The sequence below is a fragment of the Onthophagus taurus genome, chromosome 3 (assembly GCF_036711975.1).
Source record: "Onthophagus taurus isolate NC chromosome 3, IU_Otau_3.0, whole genome shotgun sequence".
Classification (NCBI taxonomy): Eukaryota; Metazoa; Arthropoda; class Insecta; order Coleoptera; family Scarabaeidae; genus Onthophagus; species Onthophagus taurus.
In genome coordinates, this window is record NC_091968.1 from 534,630 (window position 1) to 555,707 (window position 21,078).

At 32.1% G+C, this 21,078-nt stretch overlaps 2 protein-coding genes and 1 long non-coding RNA gene across 11 annotated transcripts in view; 1 reads left to right on the forward strand and 2 right to left on the reverse strand.

Annotated features, from left to right (window-relative positions):
• Positions 1-366: 366 nt before the first annotated feature.
• Positions 367-4,102, forward strand: LOC139429254 (uncharacterized). The gene is made up of 2 exons (XR_011639925.1): positions 367-1,399; positions 1,463-4,102. It is a non-coding gene; the product is annotated as an uncharacterized lncRNA (long non-coding RNA).
• Positions 4,088-18,229, reverse strand: LOC111418241 (polycomb protein Pcl). Its single transcript, XM_023050740.2, has 7 exons — positions 17,914-18,229; positions 17,205-17,781; positions 16,748-17,119; positions 7,192-7,310; positions 6,417-7,135; positions 5,657-6,361; positions 4,088-5,479 (listed from the first exon to the last, which is right to left on the reverse strand). The coding sequence occupies exons 2-6, from the start codon at positions 17,772-17,774 to the stop codon at positions 5,673-5,675; spliced, it is 2,469 nt and encodes an 822-aa protein (XP_022906508.1). The 5' UTR covers positions 17,775-17,781; positions 17,914-18,229; the 3' UTR covers positions 4,088-5,479; positions 5,657-5,672.
• A 771-nt stretch (positions 18,230-19,000) lies between these two features.
• Positions 19,001-21,078, reverse strand: part of LOC111418236 (bromodomain-containing protein 3-like) — a 32,353-nt gene continuing 30,275 nt past the window's right edge. For all 9 annotated transcript variants that reach the window (XM_023050734.2, XM_023050737.2, XM_023050735.2 and 6 more), the window contains one exon: positions 19,001-20,946. In XM_023050734.2, the coding sequence (XP_022906502.2) occupies positions 20,881-20,946 (66 nt within the window). In that variant the 3' untranslated portion in view covers positions 19,001-20,880. The remainder of the gene's footprint in view (positions 20,947-21,078) is intronic.

Sequence of the window (21,078 nt, forward strand, 5' to 3'; positions counted from 1 at the left end):
ACATTTTCGTATAACCTAAAAGTGTCAAAAAAGATGTTAATTTAAAAATTCCTGGAAGCCGTATTTATTGAAATTAAGGAATGAGACTTATTCTAAATTAAAGCTCAAAGCTTTCTCTTCAAAATGATGTATAATAATAGTTGGGTTGGATTGGAAAAATATTGAGAAAAAAAATGTTGAAATAAAACTTACATTTTCGTATAACCTAAAAGTGTCAAAAAAGATGTTAATTTAAAAATTCCTGGAAGCCGTATTTATTGAAATTAAGGAATGAGACTTATTCTAAATTAAAGCTCAAAGCTTTCTCTTTAAAATGATGTATAATAATAGTTGGGTTGGATTGGAAAAATATTGAGAAAAAAAATGTTGAAATAAAACTTACATTTTCGTATAACCTAAAAGTGTCAAAAAAGATGTTAATTTAAAAATTCTTGGAAGCCGTATTTATTGAAATTAAGGAATGAGACTTATTCTAAATTAAAGCTCAAAGCTTTCTCTTCAAAATGATGTATAATAATAGTTGGGTTGGATTGGAAAAATATTGAGAAAAAAAATGTTGAAATAAAACTTACATTTTCGTATAACCTAAAAGTGTCAAAAAAGATGTTAATTTAAAAATTCCTGGAAGCCGTATTTATTGAAATTAAGGAATGAGACTTATTTTAAATTAAAGCTCAATGCTTTCTTTTTAAAATGATCTGTAATAATTACACCTAATAACCATTTATCAAAGAGATACCTTTTTGAACAACAAAATTCAACAAAACCACTTTTCACTAAACTTCTAACCTCACATCTGGATGAATAAGTTTAAATAGGTATACCTAAAAACCCTACAGTGCGGATTGTGTCATTTTTTATACAGATTCTTTCTTGTATAGACTACAGTTTAAAATGAGTGTTTAAAACTAGCGGTACTTTAAAGTACCGTCGGGATACAAAGGGTTAAGATAACATAATTAAGTGCTATAATTAAAATTTGAATATTGTTTAAAAATCAGAATTACTGGAAGAATCTGAGTCTTCCGCTAGTTGGATGATGACAGGAGGTAAATCAGTTATTAATGAATTTCCCATTAATGTTGTCCAATCTTTTTTAATTAGTTCTTCACAGTGGCGAACACTATTTGCCCACATCTCCGGAGTGTAATGACCAAGAGGTTTTTGCCAAGTCTCCTTGACACGACAGATCTTTTTCTCAGAGCTGGACTGAACATGTTTATTGTAATAAGTTTTTAAGAACGCCCAACATAGTTCAATGGGATTATATTGGCAATTCTATGGAGGAAGGCGAAGAACAGTATGGCCATGGTCTCTTATTAATTTGTCAATTTCAAAGGATTTTTCAATTTGATGCTTGTAATAATGGATTATTTCCCATAACGATTTTTTATTTAAGGTTGGTTCAAACTGTATATTATGTTCAGTTAACCATTTTTTCAAATCATTTTTTTTTGTGCAGAAACTTGGAGCTTTCTCGATTTGTTTTGAGTGATATGGAGCATTATCCATTACTACCGCACACTTCGCACCCAAATTATTTAATGCTGGAAATAATTGATTTTTCACCCATTCCATAAAAATAATTGACGTCATATTTTTATGATAATCTCTGTGCTCCGTGTTGTCACTGAGCAAGAGATCGCAATTTGGCAAAAACCCTGACGAAGTGCCTGCGTGCAAGATTGTAAATCTTTTTCCTTCGCCTTCTGCACTTTGCGAAATACCGAATCTTTCATTTTCATTTACCCATTGATAAACTTGGGTGTCATTTTCGTAAATCCAAGTTTCGTCAAGAAAAACAAAAGTATACTCTCCGGATTCTCGGTATTGCAAGCAGTGATGGGCGCTGGGTAAATACCCGGCGGGTAGGTATTTCTAAAACGGGTATTTATCCGAGTATTTACCTCGGGCCAGGGTAAATACCCAAACAGTGGGTATACAGTTTGGGTATACCAGTAAAAAGTAGTGATACCAGTAAAAATATATCAGATTCCAAAAAAAAATGAAGAGGAAGATGATGAGGACGTTGAAGACGAGGAATTGTCAACAATCAAAGACGTATTATCATTAGACGAAGCTGTCGTAATTTAGATTAGATCAAGTTATTATGATTATTATCATCAAGCAGCCCTCTGCGTCCATTGTTGGACATAGACCTCCCCTATTCTGTTCCATTCGATTCTATTCTGCGCTATCTGAATCCAATTGTTGGTCATTCTTTTGATGTCTACTTCGTCTGTTCGCTCGTGGTCTCCACTCAAGCAACCGTTTTATCGTGCACTGCTCATTCTTTATTCGCGCGACATGACCTGTCCAGTTCCACTTAAGCTTTGCCACAATGTTGACCACATCATTTACGCCAGTTCTTCTTCATAGATCTTCATTTCGTATGTAGTCCCTCAGAGTTAGACCCAGGATCGACCTCTCTATCTATCTTTGCGTTACTTAGACCCTCCTGGCAGTGGCTACCGTTAATGTTAAAGTTTCGGAGCCTTATGTCATAACCGGAAACACGCATTGATTGAAAGCCTTTCTTGGCCTTTTCTCTTGAAAATGTCTCTAAGTTTCTCGTAGGCTGCCCATACGAGTGTAATCCTTCTGATTAGTTCGCTTGTTTGATTATCTCTCGATTCACGAACCTCATAGCCAAGATATACATAGCTGTCAACCCTCTCAATCTCATTATCCCCAATGTTAATGCTAGAGCTGGGAACAAGATTTATCCTAAATTTTGATTTCTCCTTGTTGATATTTAGCCCGACTCTTGCACACACCTCATTTAAGTCGTTCAGCATTAGTTTTATTTCTCCAAGGCAATCCGAAATAAGAACTATATCGTCCGCGTAGCGCAAATTACTTAAGCATTTGCAATCAATGTTTATGCCTTTTTGGGTCCAATCCAGTTGTTTAAATGCACTTTCCAGGACTGTGATGAACAATTTGGGTTCATCAGTGTATCGCCTTGTTTTACTCACAATCAGTACTTTACTACTTCTACTCTTTTCAGTACTTTCATGCAATTTTATCGTCATTGTAGCATTCTTGTAGATGTTATAAATAAGTTTGGTATATCGATAATCGACTCTGTATTCTTGAAGTGCTTGCAAAACTGCCATCAACTCAATTTAAATTAAATTTTAGAAATACCTCTAAATACCCATCTTGGGTAAATACCCCCGGGTATATATCCAGGAAATTTACCCTTGAAAATAAATACCCAGGTATTTAACATCACTGATTGCAAGTATGTCTTTAAAAATGTAATTCTTTTTGAAACTATATGTGGTTGTTCAATTAACACTTTTCTATTGCTAATCTTTTTATATCTATATTCCATAGATTTTATAATTTTATGTAATTTTGGTCTACCATTAATAAAATCACATTCATTTCTTGCAAAATTAAGTAAATCATTAAGATTAAAATACTGTTTCTTTTCATGCAATTTTTGTATTTGTCTTCCTAACTCTTCTTTAATAAAATATAAATTATTATCCGTTTTGTAGTTCATTTTACAACGCCCTTGTTTTTGGTTTTTTTACAGTTTGATATTTTTTGTAGGTTTGAATAATTTTAAAAACCGTCGTGCTGTGAACCTAATACAATTATGTTGAATATAAATTTAATTTTAAAACTCAAGTGCAATACACATACATCAAAAATACGTGAAGCTTTATCACATATATATTTTAAATTCGTATTTGGTGTCTCCGTCTGTACTTCTTCACAATACCTAATTATAGAGTTTTTTTCGCGTTTAGACAGTTGACATCCCGTTCCACCCTTTCTTAACATTTTTATGGTAGATTTAGCAGCAAAAAAATTATATGAAAATTGTTTTTTAATCAATCTTAACAAATTTGATAGACAGTGGTGGCACACAATTAAAGTAAAAGTCACGACATGCGCTTTTACTTTCAATACCAACTCGACGACACTTTGACAATTGATTTAAATAAAAAACAGATTATAAAACATCAAATGAACGATATCATCTAACATTGTCCTTGATCACTTTGCTACTTCGTGAATCTAATAGTGAGTGTGTATAAATTTATTGGATAGGTAATAAAGACAAATAAAATGTTTTTGTACCAGAGATTTGCTTTATTTTTACTTAACGGACAATAAAAATACAAATTTGGATTCAAAACAATCCTTTGTTTGCTTTTTTTGGGTACCTAACACAATAAAATAATAGATATATTTACAGAACATTAATTTTTTTTGTTTTTTTTTTTTGAAGAAGTATGAAGCAAAAAAATATAGTATATATATAATATAAACAACGGGAATATAGTGAAGTAAAAACGAAGTTAAAACGGTCTATTTGTTTACAGATAGACGTCAGTCTCTTCTTGTTATAAATAATAATAAAATCGTTTTTTTACTACGACGGTTATTGTAAAAAAATAATAATAAAACGAAAGTAAATAGTATATCACAACAATTTTATACGCTTATTACGTTTCTTCTTTTGCAATTAGTTTTTTTTTTCTTGCTTAATATAGATTTCTTTGACAAAATCATTTTTTTGTATAACTTTGACGCGTCGTTAATTATTTTAAACAATGAACACTAAAGGACAGTCGAATAAAGTTAATAGTTTCGATAAATTAAAAAATAAAATTACACTAGTTTTTTTTACAAACAGAAAAAAAATCATCTTTCTAAGATTTCATAAAAGATTTATACATTTCTCTTTTTAAATTAAATAAATAAAAAAACCGTGGCAGTGTTTTTCATTATATTGGATTATTTGGCAGTTTCGCGAAAATTGCTTAGGATTACAATAATTGTATCCAAATTAAAAATTAAATTACCTAGAAAACATTTGCATCTTTTTTTAAACACCTTGTATATTTCTTTTTAAATCATCCTTTTCCCTTAGGCTCTTAACAACTTATAACGAAATTATAACAAAATAACGTTCATAAGACACCTTAAAATAAGCCACTTAAATTTTCGTTTATAAATGAACAAGTTAGATTGTAATAAAATGTAGAAAGATATTTTTTTAAGGCCGGTTAGAAAATTAAAATGATAAATTGTTAAAAATATAAACGAAAATTCCAAAATAAAGCCACCAACCAATAAATCGCCTTTGTGATTCGTAAATATTTCTTACAGCCTCACTTCAATAATAATTAACCTTGTTTAATTTAACTCACACGCCGTTTAATTTGTTTTTATTATCATTTATGATTATTATTATTGTGTATAAAAAACTATATAACAGGTTTTATTTATATTTTTTTTGTATGGTGTATCCTGAATGGTATTCAATAGTAATCAACGATTTGTGGTTCCATTATAAAAAAACGGAAACAAAAAAAACTACTCACCGTCTAAAATTCCAAAAGCGCGATTTCAAGTAATATATCACAACAATCTTCATTCTTCTTCTCCTCGCCTTTCTTCATTCATCCCTTTTTCTCACTTATTTCATTCTTACGTTTTCTCTATTATTAGGAACCTAGTAATGCCCAACAAGAATTAAAAAATCTTCTTTTCGCGTTTTTCGTCTAATCGAAATTATGTACAAGTAATCCATAAAGTAATGCGTTAATATTTTAAATTCTTTTTTGATTTTTTAATGCATTACTTTCGATACTATATTACAAAGATTTAATTAAAAAAGTGAAAAACTAACCGATCTTAATTCGAAATCAAGTCATCCCATTACCAGGTCCCTCCCACTCAATTAAATATTCCATTTTCCCTGTTGGTCCGATTCGCTTCGCTTTCACATTGAACCGTTCGCCAGCGGCGATCCGCGTTCCCGCGCCAAAATAACTATTCACCGAACTCTTCAAATCGTCCATACTGATATCTGATTCCTGTTTAACGGGACTCGGCTTTGGCGTAGATGGATTTGATACTGACGTGTTGGACGACGGCATCATAATCTTATCCTTTTCGACGTTCGTCCGATCTTGTTGACGTTGCCGCAACTGTCGACGGCCGTTCAAAGCGTAATCAACGCAATTGGACATCGATTGAGGCGAATTTCCGCTTCCGGCGGTCGTTGTTGTTTGTGGTTGATTGTTGACGGATCGTAAGTTGCGTTGGCCCCATTCTTTGGCGTCTGTGCGTACGGGCAGAACGGTGGCGGTTTTACTAGCGGTTTGATAGATTGGGATGGCGGCGTTGACGGCTCGATTTCGTCGTAAACGGCGTCGTTTTACTTCGCCGTTTGGACCAATGCATATATCTTTTTCGCTTAGTTGACGTTTCATCGTGCGAACGACGGGAATTACCGCGGTTAACGGTAACGGGAGTGTTATATCTCTACTCCGACGTTTTTTACCGACAGTTTCGCAAGTTTTCATTAAGGTTAAAAATGGATTGTTTTTACCTAATAAAATAAATAATGAATTGGTATTCGTTTAAATTAATATTTTAATAATTACCTTCAAAATCTTTTGGGGGCGGAATAATCAAATCCAAAGTACTTTTCGACGACGTCTCATCACCGGAAGTATCACAAGGCGTATCTAAACTACTAATCAAATTCTTTTTATCCCGTTTCGATGTTGATAGAACCCCCATTTCGGCGAAATCTGAATCGAGAAACAACGAAGACCCCGCTGGGGGTGTTGGCGGTGCTGAAACCGATGTAGGAGGCGTTAAAGGCAACACTTCGTTTCCTCTTCTCTTGCCTCCACCACCGCTTTCTCCGCTTGCCCCAAAGCTTAATGTTCTCGTCTTTCGTTTTCCGTCGTTTTTTCTCCTCTGTTGTCGCCTCAACATTTTATCGCGCGCAATCATCCTTTTCTTTTGTTTACTAAGCGAAGCTGTCGTCTTTGGAAACGGAACGCTTCGTTTGGCGCAACCACCCCCGTACTCGACTTTGAATAATTTTGTATCGAGAGGACTTTCATCCGGGCTAGGACAAGGCGATTCTGTTTCGCTTTGGATTCCGTTGCCATCTTGTTGGTACGCTAAGCCTTTCATGACGTTCAACATTTGGTTATCTGTAGGGACGATTCGTTGAGCGGTGGACTGGATCTGTTGCGTAGGTAGGAATTGCAGCCGTCGGTTACCCTGCCACCGCTCCCTTAGGTCGTCTTCGACGATCGGACCGTTTAGTGGGAGTGTTACGCAGGGTGCAGGCGGTGGAAGTCTTATCCTATTTACGTTAGTTTATATAACTTAAGAAGAAAAGAAAAACAATGTATTGTTTACCTAAGGCCCCAGATCGTTGTCCGTTTTTTAATTTCCCGGCCGCATTTGAATCGATTCCGATTATTGGTTAAGACGGATAAGATGTTTTCTCTTCTTTCACACTTTGACACGTTAAAAATCTGAAAGAACAAACTTAATTCGTAAATAATGTTACTTTATTAATTAAAGTATTGATTAAATACTGAATTATTATTTAAAACCCACCCAAAAATCATCTTCAGATAACAATCCACAACCTAACATTACAACAACATGCAACAAAAACTGTAGGTACTCATTTTTTGGTGAAATTGAGTTACTGTTTTTTAAACTGTTGTGTGCGTAAAATTTTACGTGGTAAGCTGTTGTAACTTCTAACAACATAAATACAACTAAACATACAGAATTGAGTTTATCATAAGTCAAACTGAGTAGTATTTTTTCTAGAAAGATCATCTTATGTTGATGTGGCTATGATGTATTAGCCAACATAATAATAAAATTAACTTTTTGGCAGACTTTTTATTTTGCGTCCGTTATGTTTTGCTTCAAAAACAATTGTGTGCAAATATAAAAATAATAACAAATGAAATACAATTTTATGTTTTTAAATGGAGCTGCTGCCACAGCACGCTACATCCACTTCCCCTCCTATAAAGAAAGAACAGAAAGAGGGATAACATTTAGTCAAAAATTTGAATTAAAATTTAAAATGTACTTTTTTAGTTTTATTAATTATTAAATTGTTGACTTCAGGAGAAACGTTTTCGTTCAGAAAGAAAGCCGGTTTCAGCAAATCGAGGCTTACATTTATTTCTTTACTGTCTTTCAATACAACGAAAAATTTTGAAAATCTCTTCAACACTCTGAAGGGGCCTTCGTACCTAGGAGACAACGTAGGTTTAATTCCAGTAATTTTAACGAATACAAAGTTAGACCTGAATAATTCTTTGTGAACAAAAGGTTTTTGGCTGGAATGTATGGTTGACTGAACTGGTTTAATGTCAGCAAAAGATGATTTTAAACGTGATAATAATGGTTCAGTTTCAATTGATGGTTCGGTAGGTAAGAAAAATTCTCCTGGTAATCTGAGTTGCTGACCATAAACCAATTCAGCGGATGAGCAACCTAAATCCTCCTTTAGGGATGACCTGAGACCTAGAAGAATCACAGGCAAGTCATTGTTCCATCTAGTAGAATTACCTCGAGCAATAATCGTTGATTTCAAAGTACGGTGAAATCGTTCAATCATACCGTTACTTTGTGGGTGATAAGCAGATGTGTGTATTTGATGAGTACCTAAAAATAATTGGAATTTTGAAAATAATAGTGATTCGAATTGTCGTCCTTGATCGTGAGTGATCATGGTAGGAATACCGAAACGGCTGAAGTAATGCCTGAAAAGAGTATCTGCAATAGAGATATCTTTTAGAGGAAAAGCCTCTGGCCACCGTGTGAAACGCTCAATGACTGTGAGCAGATAAGTACATCCAAGAGATGGAACAAGTGGGCCAACCAAATCAATGTGAATGTGTTCAAATCGAACTTTTGGAACTTTGATTTTGAGAATTGGCGATTTTGTATGCCTTTGTATCTTAACTTTCTGGCATTGTAAACATGATTTTGTCCAAATACGAATTTGTTTCGACATATGAGGCCAAAAGAATTTTGTTTTTATTAAATGAATGGTTGCTCGAATGTCAGGGTGAGATAAACCATGAAATTTTTGTATAACTATTTCTCTAAATTGCTGCGGAATGTAGATTCGCGGAGATTCCGTTGATATTTCACACCATAATTTGATATCAGGTAGCGTTGTGGGTTGTAGCAATAACTGATAGGGTGTTGTAGTGTGAGTGCGAGAAAATTGTTTATGTAGTAGGTTCGACAATTCGATATCTGTGAGTTGAGCTTTGTAAAGTGTAAGTGTGTCGGGGTACTGAGAATTTAGGGATTCAATATTTGTCCTGGACAATGCGTCTGCAACAATATTGGAATTTCCCTTAATGTATCTCACATCGGATGTATATTGTGTTATGTAATTTAGGTACCTGGTTTGTCGTGGTGTTTTTTCTGTTGATGAAAATATTGCCGTAGTTATAGGTTTGTGATCGGTGAAAATTGTAAAATTGTTTCCGTGTAGGAAATGATTAAAAAATTTTATGGCAGAATATATTGCCAATAGCTCTCTGTCAAACGTTGAATATTTAACTTGACTTGGAGAAAGTTTATGTGAATAAAATGCTAATGGTTGCGGTGTTTCATCAATAATTTGGCTCAGAACTGCTCCTATACCTGTATTAGAAGTGTCTGTGGTAAGTGACAGCGAAGCGTGAGGAGATGGATGAGCCAGAACGGTAGATTTCGTTAGAAGATCTTTAGCTGTTGGGAAGGAAATTTCATGTTCATCTGACCAAGATGTTATTAATTTTTGTTTAATTGAATAAAGCGATGATGAAAGATTATGAAGGGGTGATAAAATATTAGAAATGTTCGGTAAAAATCTATGATAAAAATTAATAACATGGCTTACAACGTGGCTATGATGTATTAGCCAACATAATAATAAAATTATAAAATTAACTTTTTGGCAGACTTTTTATTTTGCGTCCGTTATGTTTTGCTTCAAAAACAATTGTGTGCAAATATAAAAATAATAACAAATGAAATACAATTTTATGTTTTTAAATGGAGCTGCTGCCACAGCACGCTACAGTTGAGTTACTGTAGTTGAAATTAAAGCTGTGAATTAATATTCCCGCGTAACCTATCAGAAGTTGAATTACTAGTCTTTGTTGCTTAATTAGTAGGAAATCTCGCAACCACCTATTGCTTCTTTGCGCCACTTGTCAAATTTTGAGGTTTACTTTCCGTTAATTCTGATTTGTGTATGTTTGGATTGAAGTAGTGTAAAACAGTATATTAAAAAACAAGTTTTCGTAAGACACGCTTGAAATGCACGAATTCATGTTGAAAAACGAGCGGCGAAGCCACGAGTTTTTTAATGAATGAGTGCTTTAAGTCTTATGAAACGTGCTTTTTATGCTATTTTTTGTAATTCACGTTTTTATCCTTTTTTTTAACAAAAATTAAAATAAATTTTGACAATGTAGAGAAATAGGTATGCAGCAGTTGGTAACACCGTAACACTTGAAAATGACAATTTAAAGTGATGATCTGAAAGAATGTTTCATCTACACCTCCCAAAATAAGAGAAAGCTGTTCAATATCCTCATCATTGGGACCTTGTATTCGATGCTAAGAACATGTTTAAACATCCATAGACAAAAATTGTCACATTGACAACTAGAAAAATTAATGACCCAATGTCACCAACTTGAACTGGTTTCATAAAATGTTACTAAAATCTCATTACAGCATCGGATGCTGTAAGGAGTCTCATTACAGCACTCGTTTGAGTACTGTTATAGCTTTCATTACCGTCGCGAATTACAAAAAATGAATTACTACACTAATTGTAGTGAGTACATAACAAACTAGTTCTCTTTCTGTCATTATGTACAATTAATATATATGAACAGGATCAGATGCAAGTAAATCACAGGATAGCTGTAGCAACAAAGATGCTCCCTCAAGCTATGATATAAAAAAATCAAACAGAAAGTTCTTTACCGGTAAATATAGAGACAGTATGCGATAAATTAATCAATTTCATGAAGGAAAAATGTACTTCTAATTACGAGATAGAAAACTCCAATTATTCGGATATTAACCCTGATTAAATGGCAACTACGAAAAAGCGAAGGATGACATCAAAAGTAAAACAAGGTAGAAAACGCATACGTAATGAAAATGATTGGATAGACAAAACAGCTAAGAGTGAACTAATTTAAGAATTAAACACGAAAATAGAAAAGAAGCATTGTTATTGCGTCTAGAAAAAAGGGAGTCTCATGCAAAAAAAACTCTAGAAATAAGTGAAGATAGAAACTTGATGAAGACCAAAGGAACAAAATATTTCAGAACTTTTGGAAGTTCGGAGACTTCACAAAACAGTGGGATTACATTATTGTAATGTAAAAAAAAACAAGTTATAAACAAAAACGATTCAGGCGTAATTTTTCACGAGTTTACAAATTCAACGTTTACCATGCGGTTATAAAAATTTGCAAAACAATGTTTCGCAATACACTAGGAATATTGGAGACATGGGTGACAACTGTTTTGAAGAAAATTCGATGAAGTGGAACTGTAGAAGAAGATAAGCGCATATGTCACAACGTAAGGCCTCAGAAAGTTAAAGATGGTCTCAAAGACAGCGTGAGAAGACACATAAAGCAAAATGTATTTGCAAAAGGGACTAAATATTTCAAAAATGTATTGCATGTACACTGAATATGTTAAAAAGAATTCAGAACCTGTAGCAAAAATAGCAACCCAGAGATGTAATCGTAAAATTTTGAATTCCAAATTTAATATAGGTTTTTTAAGCCCCAGAAAGATCAGTATGTAGAAACCACGAGAGCTGGCAGTGACAGATCGCTTAAAAATGGTATGAATCAAGATATGGACGTACGACTTAGATTATTTCACCACATACATTTAAATGTAGGTTATGTTAGTAATGGAGGTTATATGTCAAACATTGTCAAAGATATTATTTAATGATTTTCCTTTCAAAGAAAACATTTTCGGCTTGTGAAAACACTAACAGATTCATGACAACGCTCACAAGACGTTTCGATTTGAGGTTATAATTATAGAGTGACATCCCTTAGAAGAACAGACGTACTTTTTCGACGTGGCCATTTGAATTGTACAGCAGACATATTAAACTAATGCTATCTCTTTCCAACACACATTACTCTCTAGCGGTTTGTGAACTACGTATGGCATTTGTAAAAGCGGAAAATGATGAGAGCTGGCAGTAAAGCTCTCGTGGCGTCTACTATATCAACTTTGGACTGCTTATGAAAATGCAGATAAATGCAAAATCCAAAATGCAAAAAAATACGATATGCACTTGAGTAATAAAATTACATTTTATTACAAAAGCAAAATTGCCACATACAATTTTACAATTTATGACATGGGCAATAATCAAGGAAACTGCTATATTTGGTACCAAGAGTTTGCAAAATGAGGCCCAAATGATATAAGTAGCTGTTTGTTACACTTTCTGAAAAAACAAAGGAAAAGGGAGTCAACAAAGTGTTCCTCTATTCTGACAATAGTGGAGGGCAAAACAGAAATCGTTATATTTTCTCTATGTTTGCTTATGCTGCTAACGTTTTTGAAATTAAGATAACGCACCGATTTTTAGAAAAAAGACATATCCAAAATGAAAGTGATAGCGACAAAATGCAATCTATACTCTTAGTCAATGGATTACTTTAATAAAAATAGCTAAAGTAACCGGTAAGCCCTATACAGGATGTCTCACGTAACTGGTTCGTTAGAACTTTTTTAGGTTCCAATATTCGTACAGTTTTGAAATTTTGGTAGTATGGGTTGTTCAGTCGGAACTTTCGATCTAAAATATTTTCAAGATGGCTGCCACTTCCGGTCTACCGGAAGTAGACCATAACTCCGTTATTTTAAATGGAATGCTATAGTTTTTATTGCACCTTTTAATTGTATGTAAAAAAATATGTTGACTTTCATAAAAGTTATTGGTACCTAGCGTTTTTCCTTTTCGAGTTATTTTGATTTTAAGGTTTTTTTGGTAAATTTCACCATGCTCTTTAAAACCTTATATCCCAGCCAACGTTCATTCAAAAAAGCTCTAAATTGGCACGATTACTCTTCAGATGCTCTCAAATAGATTGTCATATATTGTATCAGAGTATCTTATACAGTGTGGTCAAAAATTGAATTACCGTTTCTCCATATTTTAAATGGAACGCCCCATATTTTATTAGCCAACACGAAAGGGAATTTAATTCTCTACAATTTATCTATAAACATTCCTATATTGTAGTTTCTCTCATATTCGTAAATTTATCAAAACATGCAGAAAATGCAGGAAACCGTTTGTATTTTTATTAGAAGGCCATGACATTTTGACAGTTTTTTGTTTAATTTATTTCTATTATTATTTGTACTATTAACTACGATTGATAATCTTTTAGTTTACTAGCTTTTACTTACCAAAAATAACAAACAGAAGATCAAATAAATGAAACTATTAGAACAAAAAGTTAATGACAAAAATTAGATTTGAATAAAAACATAAATTTATAATATAAATTTGTTATTAAATTGAATTTGGAAATGCAATAAAATACTTATTTCGTTGTCTTCATCACTGGTGACCGGAAATATGCGATTTCTTTTGGTCTCGATATATCCGGAACTAATAAATACTTGATCAATTTTTTGAAATATTTCCTTTTGATGGGCGTTAGGTTTGTTAGGCATCTCTCATTAAGTGATGGACACGTCTTGTGCGAAAGTTTATTACATTCGCCATCAATACAAAATAAATTTCAAATATCGGCGGTGGAATAATTTACCATGATCTTCAATAACTTACACCCGTCGTCAAATGTAACTAATGGCAACAATAATACAAACATGGACCAAAAACTGTCAAAATTCCATAGCTTTCTAATAAAAAAACCTGTATTTCGTGCATGTTTTAATAAATTTCGCGATATAAGGCAAACTACAATAAATAGGTATGGGAATGTTTATAGATAATTTGTAGAGAATTAAATTCTCTTTCTGATAGGCTAAAAAAATATGGGGCGTTCCATTTAAAATTTTCGACTTTCTCGCCATTGAATATGGAGAAACAGTAATTCAATTTTTGACCATCCTGTATAAGATACTCCGATACAACAAATGACAATCTGTTTGACAACATCTGAAGAGTAATCGTGCCAAAGTAGATTTTTTTTGAATGAACTTTGGCTGAGATATTAAGTTTTAAAGAGCATGTTGAAATTTACCAAAAAAAGTTTAAAACCAAAATAACTCGAAAACGAAAAACGCTAGGTACCAATAACATTAATCAAAGTCAACCTATTTTTTTACGTACAATTAAATTGTGTAATAAAAATTATAACATTCCATTTAAAATAGCGAAGTTATGGTCTACTTCCGGTAGACCGGAAGTGGCGGCCATCTTGAAAATATTTTAGATCGAAAGTTCCGAATGAACAACCCATGCTACCAAAATTTCAAATCTCTACGAATAGTGGAACCTGAAAAAGTTCTAACGAACCAGTTACGTGAGACACCCCTGTATACTGAAGAAAATGTCACAAACTGATTTTGATAGTTTTTCTAATATGGTAAAGAATTAAAATTGGAAAGTTGATGAAAATCGCGAACAAGTAAAATTAAACAAGATTAGAGAGTTAACATGATCACCAGATAGTCCCAATCTTGTTTTGTTGAAATATACCTATCAAGTAATGGCATAGACAATACATCTAATAAAAAAAGCGGCGTAGGCGAATCAAGGATCACGCCCCCTTTCCATCGACTCGAAAAAATTGAGTGGATTATTGGAGTTGTGCAGAGGCGACGAACCAGATATAGGGTAAAACGCCAGTAATCGTCAGTGTTTGACTGTTTTTGTAAAAAAATGTAAAAAATAAGGATCCAAGGAATATCTAAAAAAATATAAATATATCCATAAATAGCCACCAGTCTCCTCTCCATCCCCTAATACACAAAAAGTCCACGGCCATACCGTTCTTGAGTTTTTGTTGTTTAATTTCGCGCTAACTGCCGGCCTATTCACATCGTGTTAAAAAGCTAATTTTTATGTTTAGAAATTCGCCCAAACAGGGTAGTACTATTCAGCCGTTTTTACATGTATGATGTTTTTTTTTTATTTGTCAGTGATCTAATAATGTTTTCTATTGGTTATATTAAAAAAATATCGCTTTAATTAATTATTTGTTGAAATAAAGCCGGTCAATGACTGGTAGTTCTAAATTTAATTAAAAATTAGTGTTTGACCAAACGGTCAAATACTAGACGAATTGCTTGTTTTATAATCTCACAAGTATTTATATTTGATTAATAAAATGGAAAAATGTGTAATACCTGTTTTTAAAACTTATATCTTTCCGTTTAAGTTGTTTAGTATTTGACCAAAACTTTTATACTTTAAAAGTAAGATACAATCAGGTTAAATATGCGGTCAATTACTGGTTCCTCTTTTGATCATTTATAGGACACAAACACTCAAAACTGAGTTTTTTAACCGATTTTAAATTTTATATATATTTAAGCGTAATAAAAATATAAATGTTTGATTCTTTTCTATTTTTTTAAACCTTTTTTATAACAATAAAAGTAATTGACCGCACTTAAGCAGTAATGAGCCTGTAAAATCAAAAAGATAAAAGGTTGGTCAAACGCTGACTCTTATAATGGTCAATTATCAAAAAATGGAAAATCTATATGGAAAATTTAGGAAATATGAATCAGGTTAACATTTTTTCAGTACCTAAGTTTAAAAATAGTGAAGAAGATCTTCAAAAGACTCTCGATGTAAGAAGTAGGAGTTTATCTTATGAAAAAGCAGCCAAGATGTTTAACGTTCCAAAGTAAAACCTTATTTATAAAGAAAAAGGAAAAACACCAGTGCAGAGGAAAATGAGCCCACCAGCATTTTTAAATTCTGATGAAGAAAAACTGCTGGTTGAATGGTTGTTTCATTCAGCAGGGGTTTTCCTGTTACAAAAACCCAGTTGGAAAACACAAAATTTGGGTGAAAAGTAAAGTCAAGAGCATTTTACTCCTGTTTTAAAAGATGTTCTTAAAGAGTCAAAAAATATAAACTTTTTTTGTGAACAAAATAGTATGAAAAAAATAATGAAAATAAATATTATATTAAGAATCGGTCAAACATTGACGGTTTTAAGGTCAAAGACTAGATATTATTGGTCAAGTAATGTAATCAAAGCGGTCAAACACTAAATGCGCAATACTGTTTTCCTTTTGAATTTTTAAAAAATATTACTTCATGATGTTATATTTTATATGTAGGGTAAGTAACTTTAAATGAATCAGATGTGTATTTGATCATATTATGTAAAGGCAGAGGGATCTACAAGAAAAATAATATGGCTCGGTCAAACACTGACATTAAAAAATCCTTAACAGGTCAAACACTGGTGCGTTTACCCTACCTACAATATACCAATTTCTTTTTTTCTCTGAAATCGAAAGACGCCAAAACGACTAAGGTGGAATCAAAGAGGAAAGAATCTGATGAAGGCAGTGACAGTAATTGCGAATAAAAAGTGTTCTTTTTTAATTATGTTTGAAAACGTGATATTAGTCTTATAGAGATTTTCAATATATTATTTAGCCAAAATAAGTAATTCCGACGAAAACTGTAGTAACTCATTAAAATCAAAAAATATGACTCACATACAAATTTGTATTTACATAAAAATTAATACACATTTTCTAAATCACTAGATATTGTAATAAAAGTTGAGTTACTACAGTTTTTGTTGCATGAGTCAATATAACCTCCTTACCTAATAAAAAAAATAATAACCAAATCAATAACCTCTTCATCAACTTAATAAAACAAGTCTTAATAAATTAATTAATTGACAAGTACATTAATAAAATATATTATTACCTTTGGTGGTAATTGTAAAGCATGCCAATTATCATTAATATATGGCACAATAATGGTGTCTAAATCATAATACTTCTTGCTGTTATAAGCGGTAAGATTGAAAAGCATCAAATGCACCAGGTCGACCCATTTCAATTCCAAACGTCGCAAAAATTCCACGCCTTGATTGCAAACGGAACAGACGAAAACGTAAAAACGATCACCACAGTACAATGGATATTGGAGGCAAGGGCCAATGCATCGCTCATGAAACCACTGTCTACAGCGGCCACATTGTAACATTTGCGTATACCACTCGCCATTAGAGCCACAGTAACAATACAGTTGCTCGGAATTCACTCTATGATATGTGTCCCAAGTTAAATCATCAATCTAGAACAAATCATATAATTAAAGTTATTTTAATTCAGCAAGTATGGTTATCAATATACAAAAATGTTCATCACACAATACTTACATTATAAGGCAATGTTTTTCTAATAGTTTCAGAATTGGAACAAATTTTTCTAACAGAATCCCTTCTTTGCTGCTGACCTTTAAAATCAGCAGGACGGCGTTGACGTAACAATGGTTCCTGTTGAATACACCTTCGACAAACCCATCCACCACCTTCCTTCTGACAAATATTAGGTATTTCTGGTTGATGACACTTCTGATGATAACCCCTACCACATTTATCGCAAACAGTCACCTCATGCTTGTTCTTTGGGGCGGATTTTTTACAAATGACGCATAAAACTTCTTGTTCGGGAGCGCTCAGTTTCGTCAGATCCTTGAATCCACTCCAACTATCCGTGTCGTCGCCAAATTTAACCAAACATTGTTCCCTAATGGGATCCACCTCAACTATGGTACCCAAATAAAATCGACCATCCTTCTGTTTGAGCAGAACGTCTTGTCCAGGGGCGAAGTCCCATTTCGAGGATGTGGCGTCTTTTTCAACGATCGTCGTCGAATCTGGCACGACGACGGATTCTTCGTTCGCCGTCTCTTTACGCTTGACGCGAACATTCCCCGATAAACTCATTCTTTAACTAGAAAACATATTTAGTTAACAAAATCAAACGGTTTCTTCAAAATTGTGATCTATTGAAGGTTAATATATTTAGTGACCACGTAATCACTTCGAAATGGTAACAACAGTTTAATCGAAAGCGAATACTTACGTAAAATTAGACGGTCCCCTTGTTTTAGTGTTTAAACGGGTTGAAATCGTTGGAGACGTGAGCGAACACCTTCAGCCATTAGCACAACTGTTTACCAAAGCCCGCCAAACACTTTCGCGGAAACGCGTTATTTCATCGAACGGGCACGCATGCCGGGGGCGAAGGCCGTTCGATGGGTCGTCGATCGGAAAATTTTTTTGAAAACGGTTACATTTTAGACGATATTTTTAATTGAAATCGCGAGAAAACGGTTTAAAATCTAACGTTTTAACAAATCGTGGTGTGTTGTGGTGTGGTGGCGCCACCGCTGAAGAAGCCGGTAAACGTCAATTTTACTATTTTATAACAAAAAGTTATCTTTTAATATTTAATTTCTAAATTAAGTATTAATTATTAACGGTTTTAATAAAATTAATTGTATCATAGTTATTTTTGATATTGCTAAATAAATTTCCCATGGCACTTAATAGGACCGAAATGATCCAAAGTGAACATAGTCACGAACGTCATAATTAGTAGTTACCTACTTTAGCGGCGGTTTAGGAAAGCTTTGTTTTGATGATAATAGAGCAATTTCTTAATTTAGTGATTCTTTGAAATTCTGTGGAATAACTCGAGATGGCGCTATTTTGAAAAGTTTTAAATTTAAAAGTAATTTAATGAGAAAAATTAGTCAGTATTATTGATTAAACTAACAGAGCTTCGACACAGTTTCAAAATAACTAATATATGCCACAATAATCCTATTTATTACGATATTGTATCAACATGGTTCTCAAATGGCTGATAATTCTGTATTGTAATTAGTTAGCAATAATTTAATTTACAAGTTGGAATTACTTTTCTCTTGAAGTATAAAAATTCGGTAGGTCGAGATTCGGTATCTTTCATGTTAGGCTGAAATTAAAAAATGATTTCATTAAATACTGGATTAAATAAAAATGTCTTACCTAAATTAGCTCCAAATTACTCTGAACATCAATTCATTTTCTATTTCTCTTGAAATTGTGTATCTATCAAATAGATTATCCTGTTGGTGACACAATATATGAATAATTAGGTTTATGATTTAAATAAAAAGACTTGATACTTTTCTTTTAATATTTTATTTCTAAACATCACTATTTATGACTTCTATTATTAAAAATTAATGAAAAAAAAATTAACAGCCATACATTATAAATTATAATACATATTAAATAAAAAAAGAAAAAACAACATGATAACGAATAAGGGGGGTTTAGGTTGGTTCATTGATTAGTGATTCATTTCATTTTAAATTAAAATTAATTTATTTCTTCCTTTCTTTACGTGAAAACAACAATAAAATTAGAAAATCATCATCTCTCCTCCCATTTTTTGTAGCAAATTGAGAAAACGGGAGTGAGGGAATGAGCTTATCATACATAATTAATTTCTTCTTAACAATAAAGTTGCAAATGGATTGGACAAAGTACGAGAGAATTAACTCTTTAAATTCAATTTTGCTTAAAGTAAAAGTGGCGCCAGAGCAAAACTTTTTCAATTTTGTCTTAAATTTTCGTTTTATTTAATTAATCAGAGTATGGTTTTTATGTTCTTTGTAGTAAAATAAAAGTTGCTAATGTTTTATTTTAATATTTATATATATGCAAGTATATATAAGGGAGGAAAAGGGGGGCAATATAAAAATAACAGATACCTACATATAAAACTATGTACATTTTGAAGTAAATCAAGTTATCTCAATTGATTAAAAACATTGTTTATATTTATGTTAATAGGTCTTTTATTTATTTATATTTTTAAAGTAAAAATTAAAGTACCTTCTAGATAACTAAAAAGAAAGAAAAATAAATGGAAGATAATATAAACATGATTTCTATTAAAATAGTAATAATATATTTTTATTTATTTACAATTTTTTAACCTCAAAAACGAAATAAAATAAAACAAAGTTTTTAATCAACTTCGACAATTCTTCTTAGGACTAAATACCTAGATTGTAAAAATTTTTTTTCTATGCTTCATATTCTTGTTTGTTTTTTAAAGTTTATTTAAACTTCTTTAATTTTTCTTTTAATATCTTCTTTAAAACATAAATCGCGAGCAACTGGCTCGTTATAACGTACAAAAATGCACACCGCTTACGATGTTTTCTTTGAAAATCAATAAATCTTGACTTTCTCTTCGAAAAAACACTTCTCCTGATAAATAATTATTAAACTTTTGTTATTATTTTTTTTTATACATACGGATATATAAATTACTATACAATTTGTAATATCACTTACCAACTACAAGCTTATGGGCGTATCTACGTTTAATTTTTTTTAATTTAATTTTTTTTTGTTTCTATATTTTTTCATTTCTCCGAAATTAACTAAAATTTAAATTAATATAAACATTATTATAAAAAAAAGAAAACTAAAAACATAATAATAATAATTTATTATTACAATTTTATTTATTAAATTGTTTATCTTTCTTTTTTACCCATAATTGTTGTAGTTTTATAAAATAAATCTTAAAAATTACTTAATTTCCACACATTTCAACGGTTTTCATTCACTTCCCAAAAAAAAAGAACTTTGTTTTATAATAATCTGTTTTTATGTACAATTAATATTTTTAACGCGAGTTTTATTATTTTTTTTTATTTTTATTCTCCATTTAACGATTCAATTTATATTTTTATATTATTATTCTTAAATTTTTTGGGAAGTATTGACGTTATAAACCGAAAAGTGAATAACGCTATTTACAACATCTGCTAATAAACTTACTTATTGTAATCAAAGACATAATTAATTAATGAACGATTCGTAGAAAACTTTTTTTGTGTTTTTCTTTAATGTTAAATCGGATACTTGGTAGTTTTTCTTTTCTTCATCCTCTCGCGTAGTCATCGTCTGAGTCGTCATTGTGTGTGTACTGGAAGCCTTTTCTCGTCATCGTCGTTGTCGCTACTCATCGTTCAACCTTTCACTATAAGGATCCTTCGAACGCTGCCATTAAGTCGCTTTGCATGTTCATGTCTATTTGATTTGCCAACTAAAATATTATTACAATAAAATTAGTTAATCTTAATTGTAACTATTATCTTTATACAAAGATATAATTAGTAGGGCACCGAACTTTTGTAACAAAACGATACGATTTCCCCCCTCCACTCGTTCTGATTAA

What these genes read in the sequence shown, in the direction of transcription:
- LOC111418241 (XM_023050740.2), bottom strand. Translation starts at nt 17,774, where the DNA reads ATGAGTTTATCGGGGAATGTTCGCGTCAAGCGTAAAGAGACGGCGAAC. An exon ending in GAAAAACATTGCCTTATAAT is followed by an intron (nt 17,120 to 17,204) that starts GTAAGTATTGTG and finishes GATTTGTTCTAG; the next exon opens with ATTGATGATTTAACTTGGGA. An exon ending in GCCCCCAAAAGATTTTGAAG is followed by an intron (nt 6,362 to 6,416) that starts GTAATTATTAAA and finishes TTATTTTATTAG; the next exon opens with GTAAAAACAATCCATTTTTA.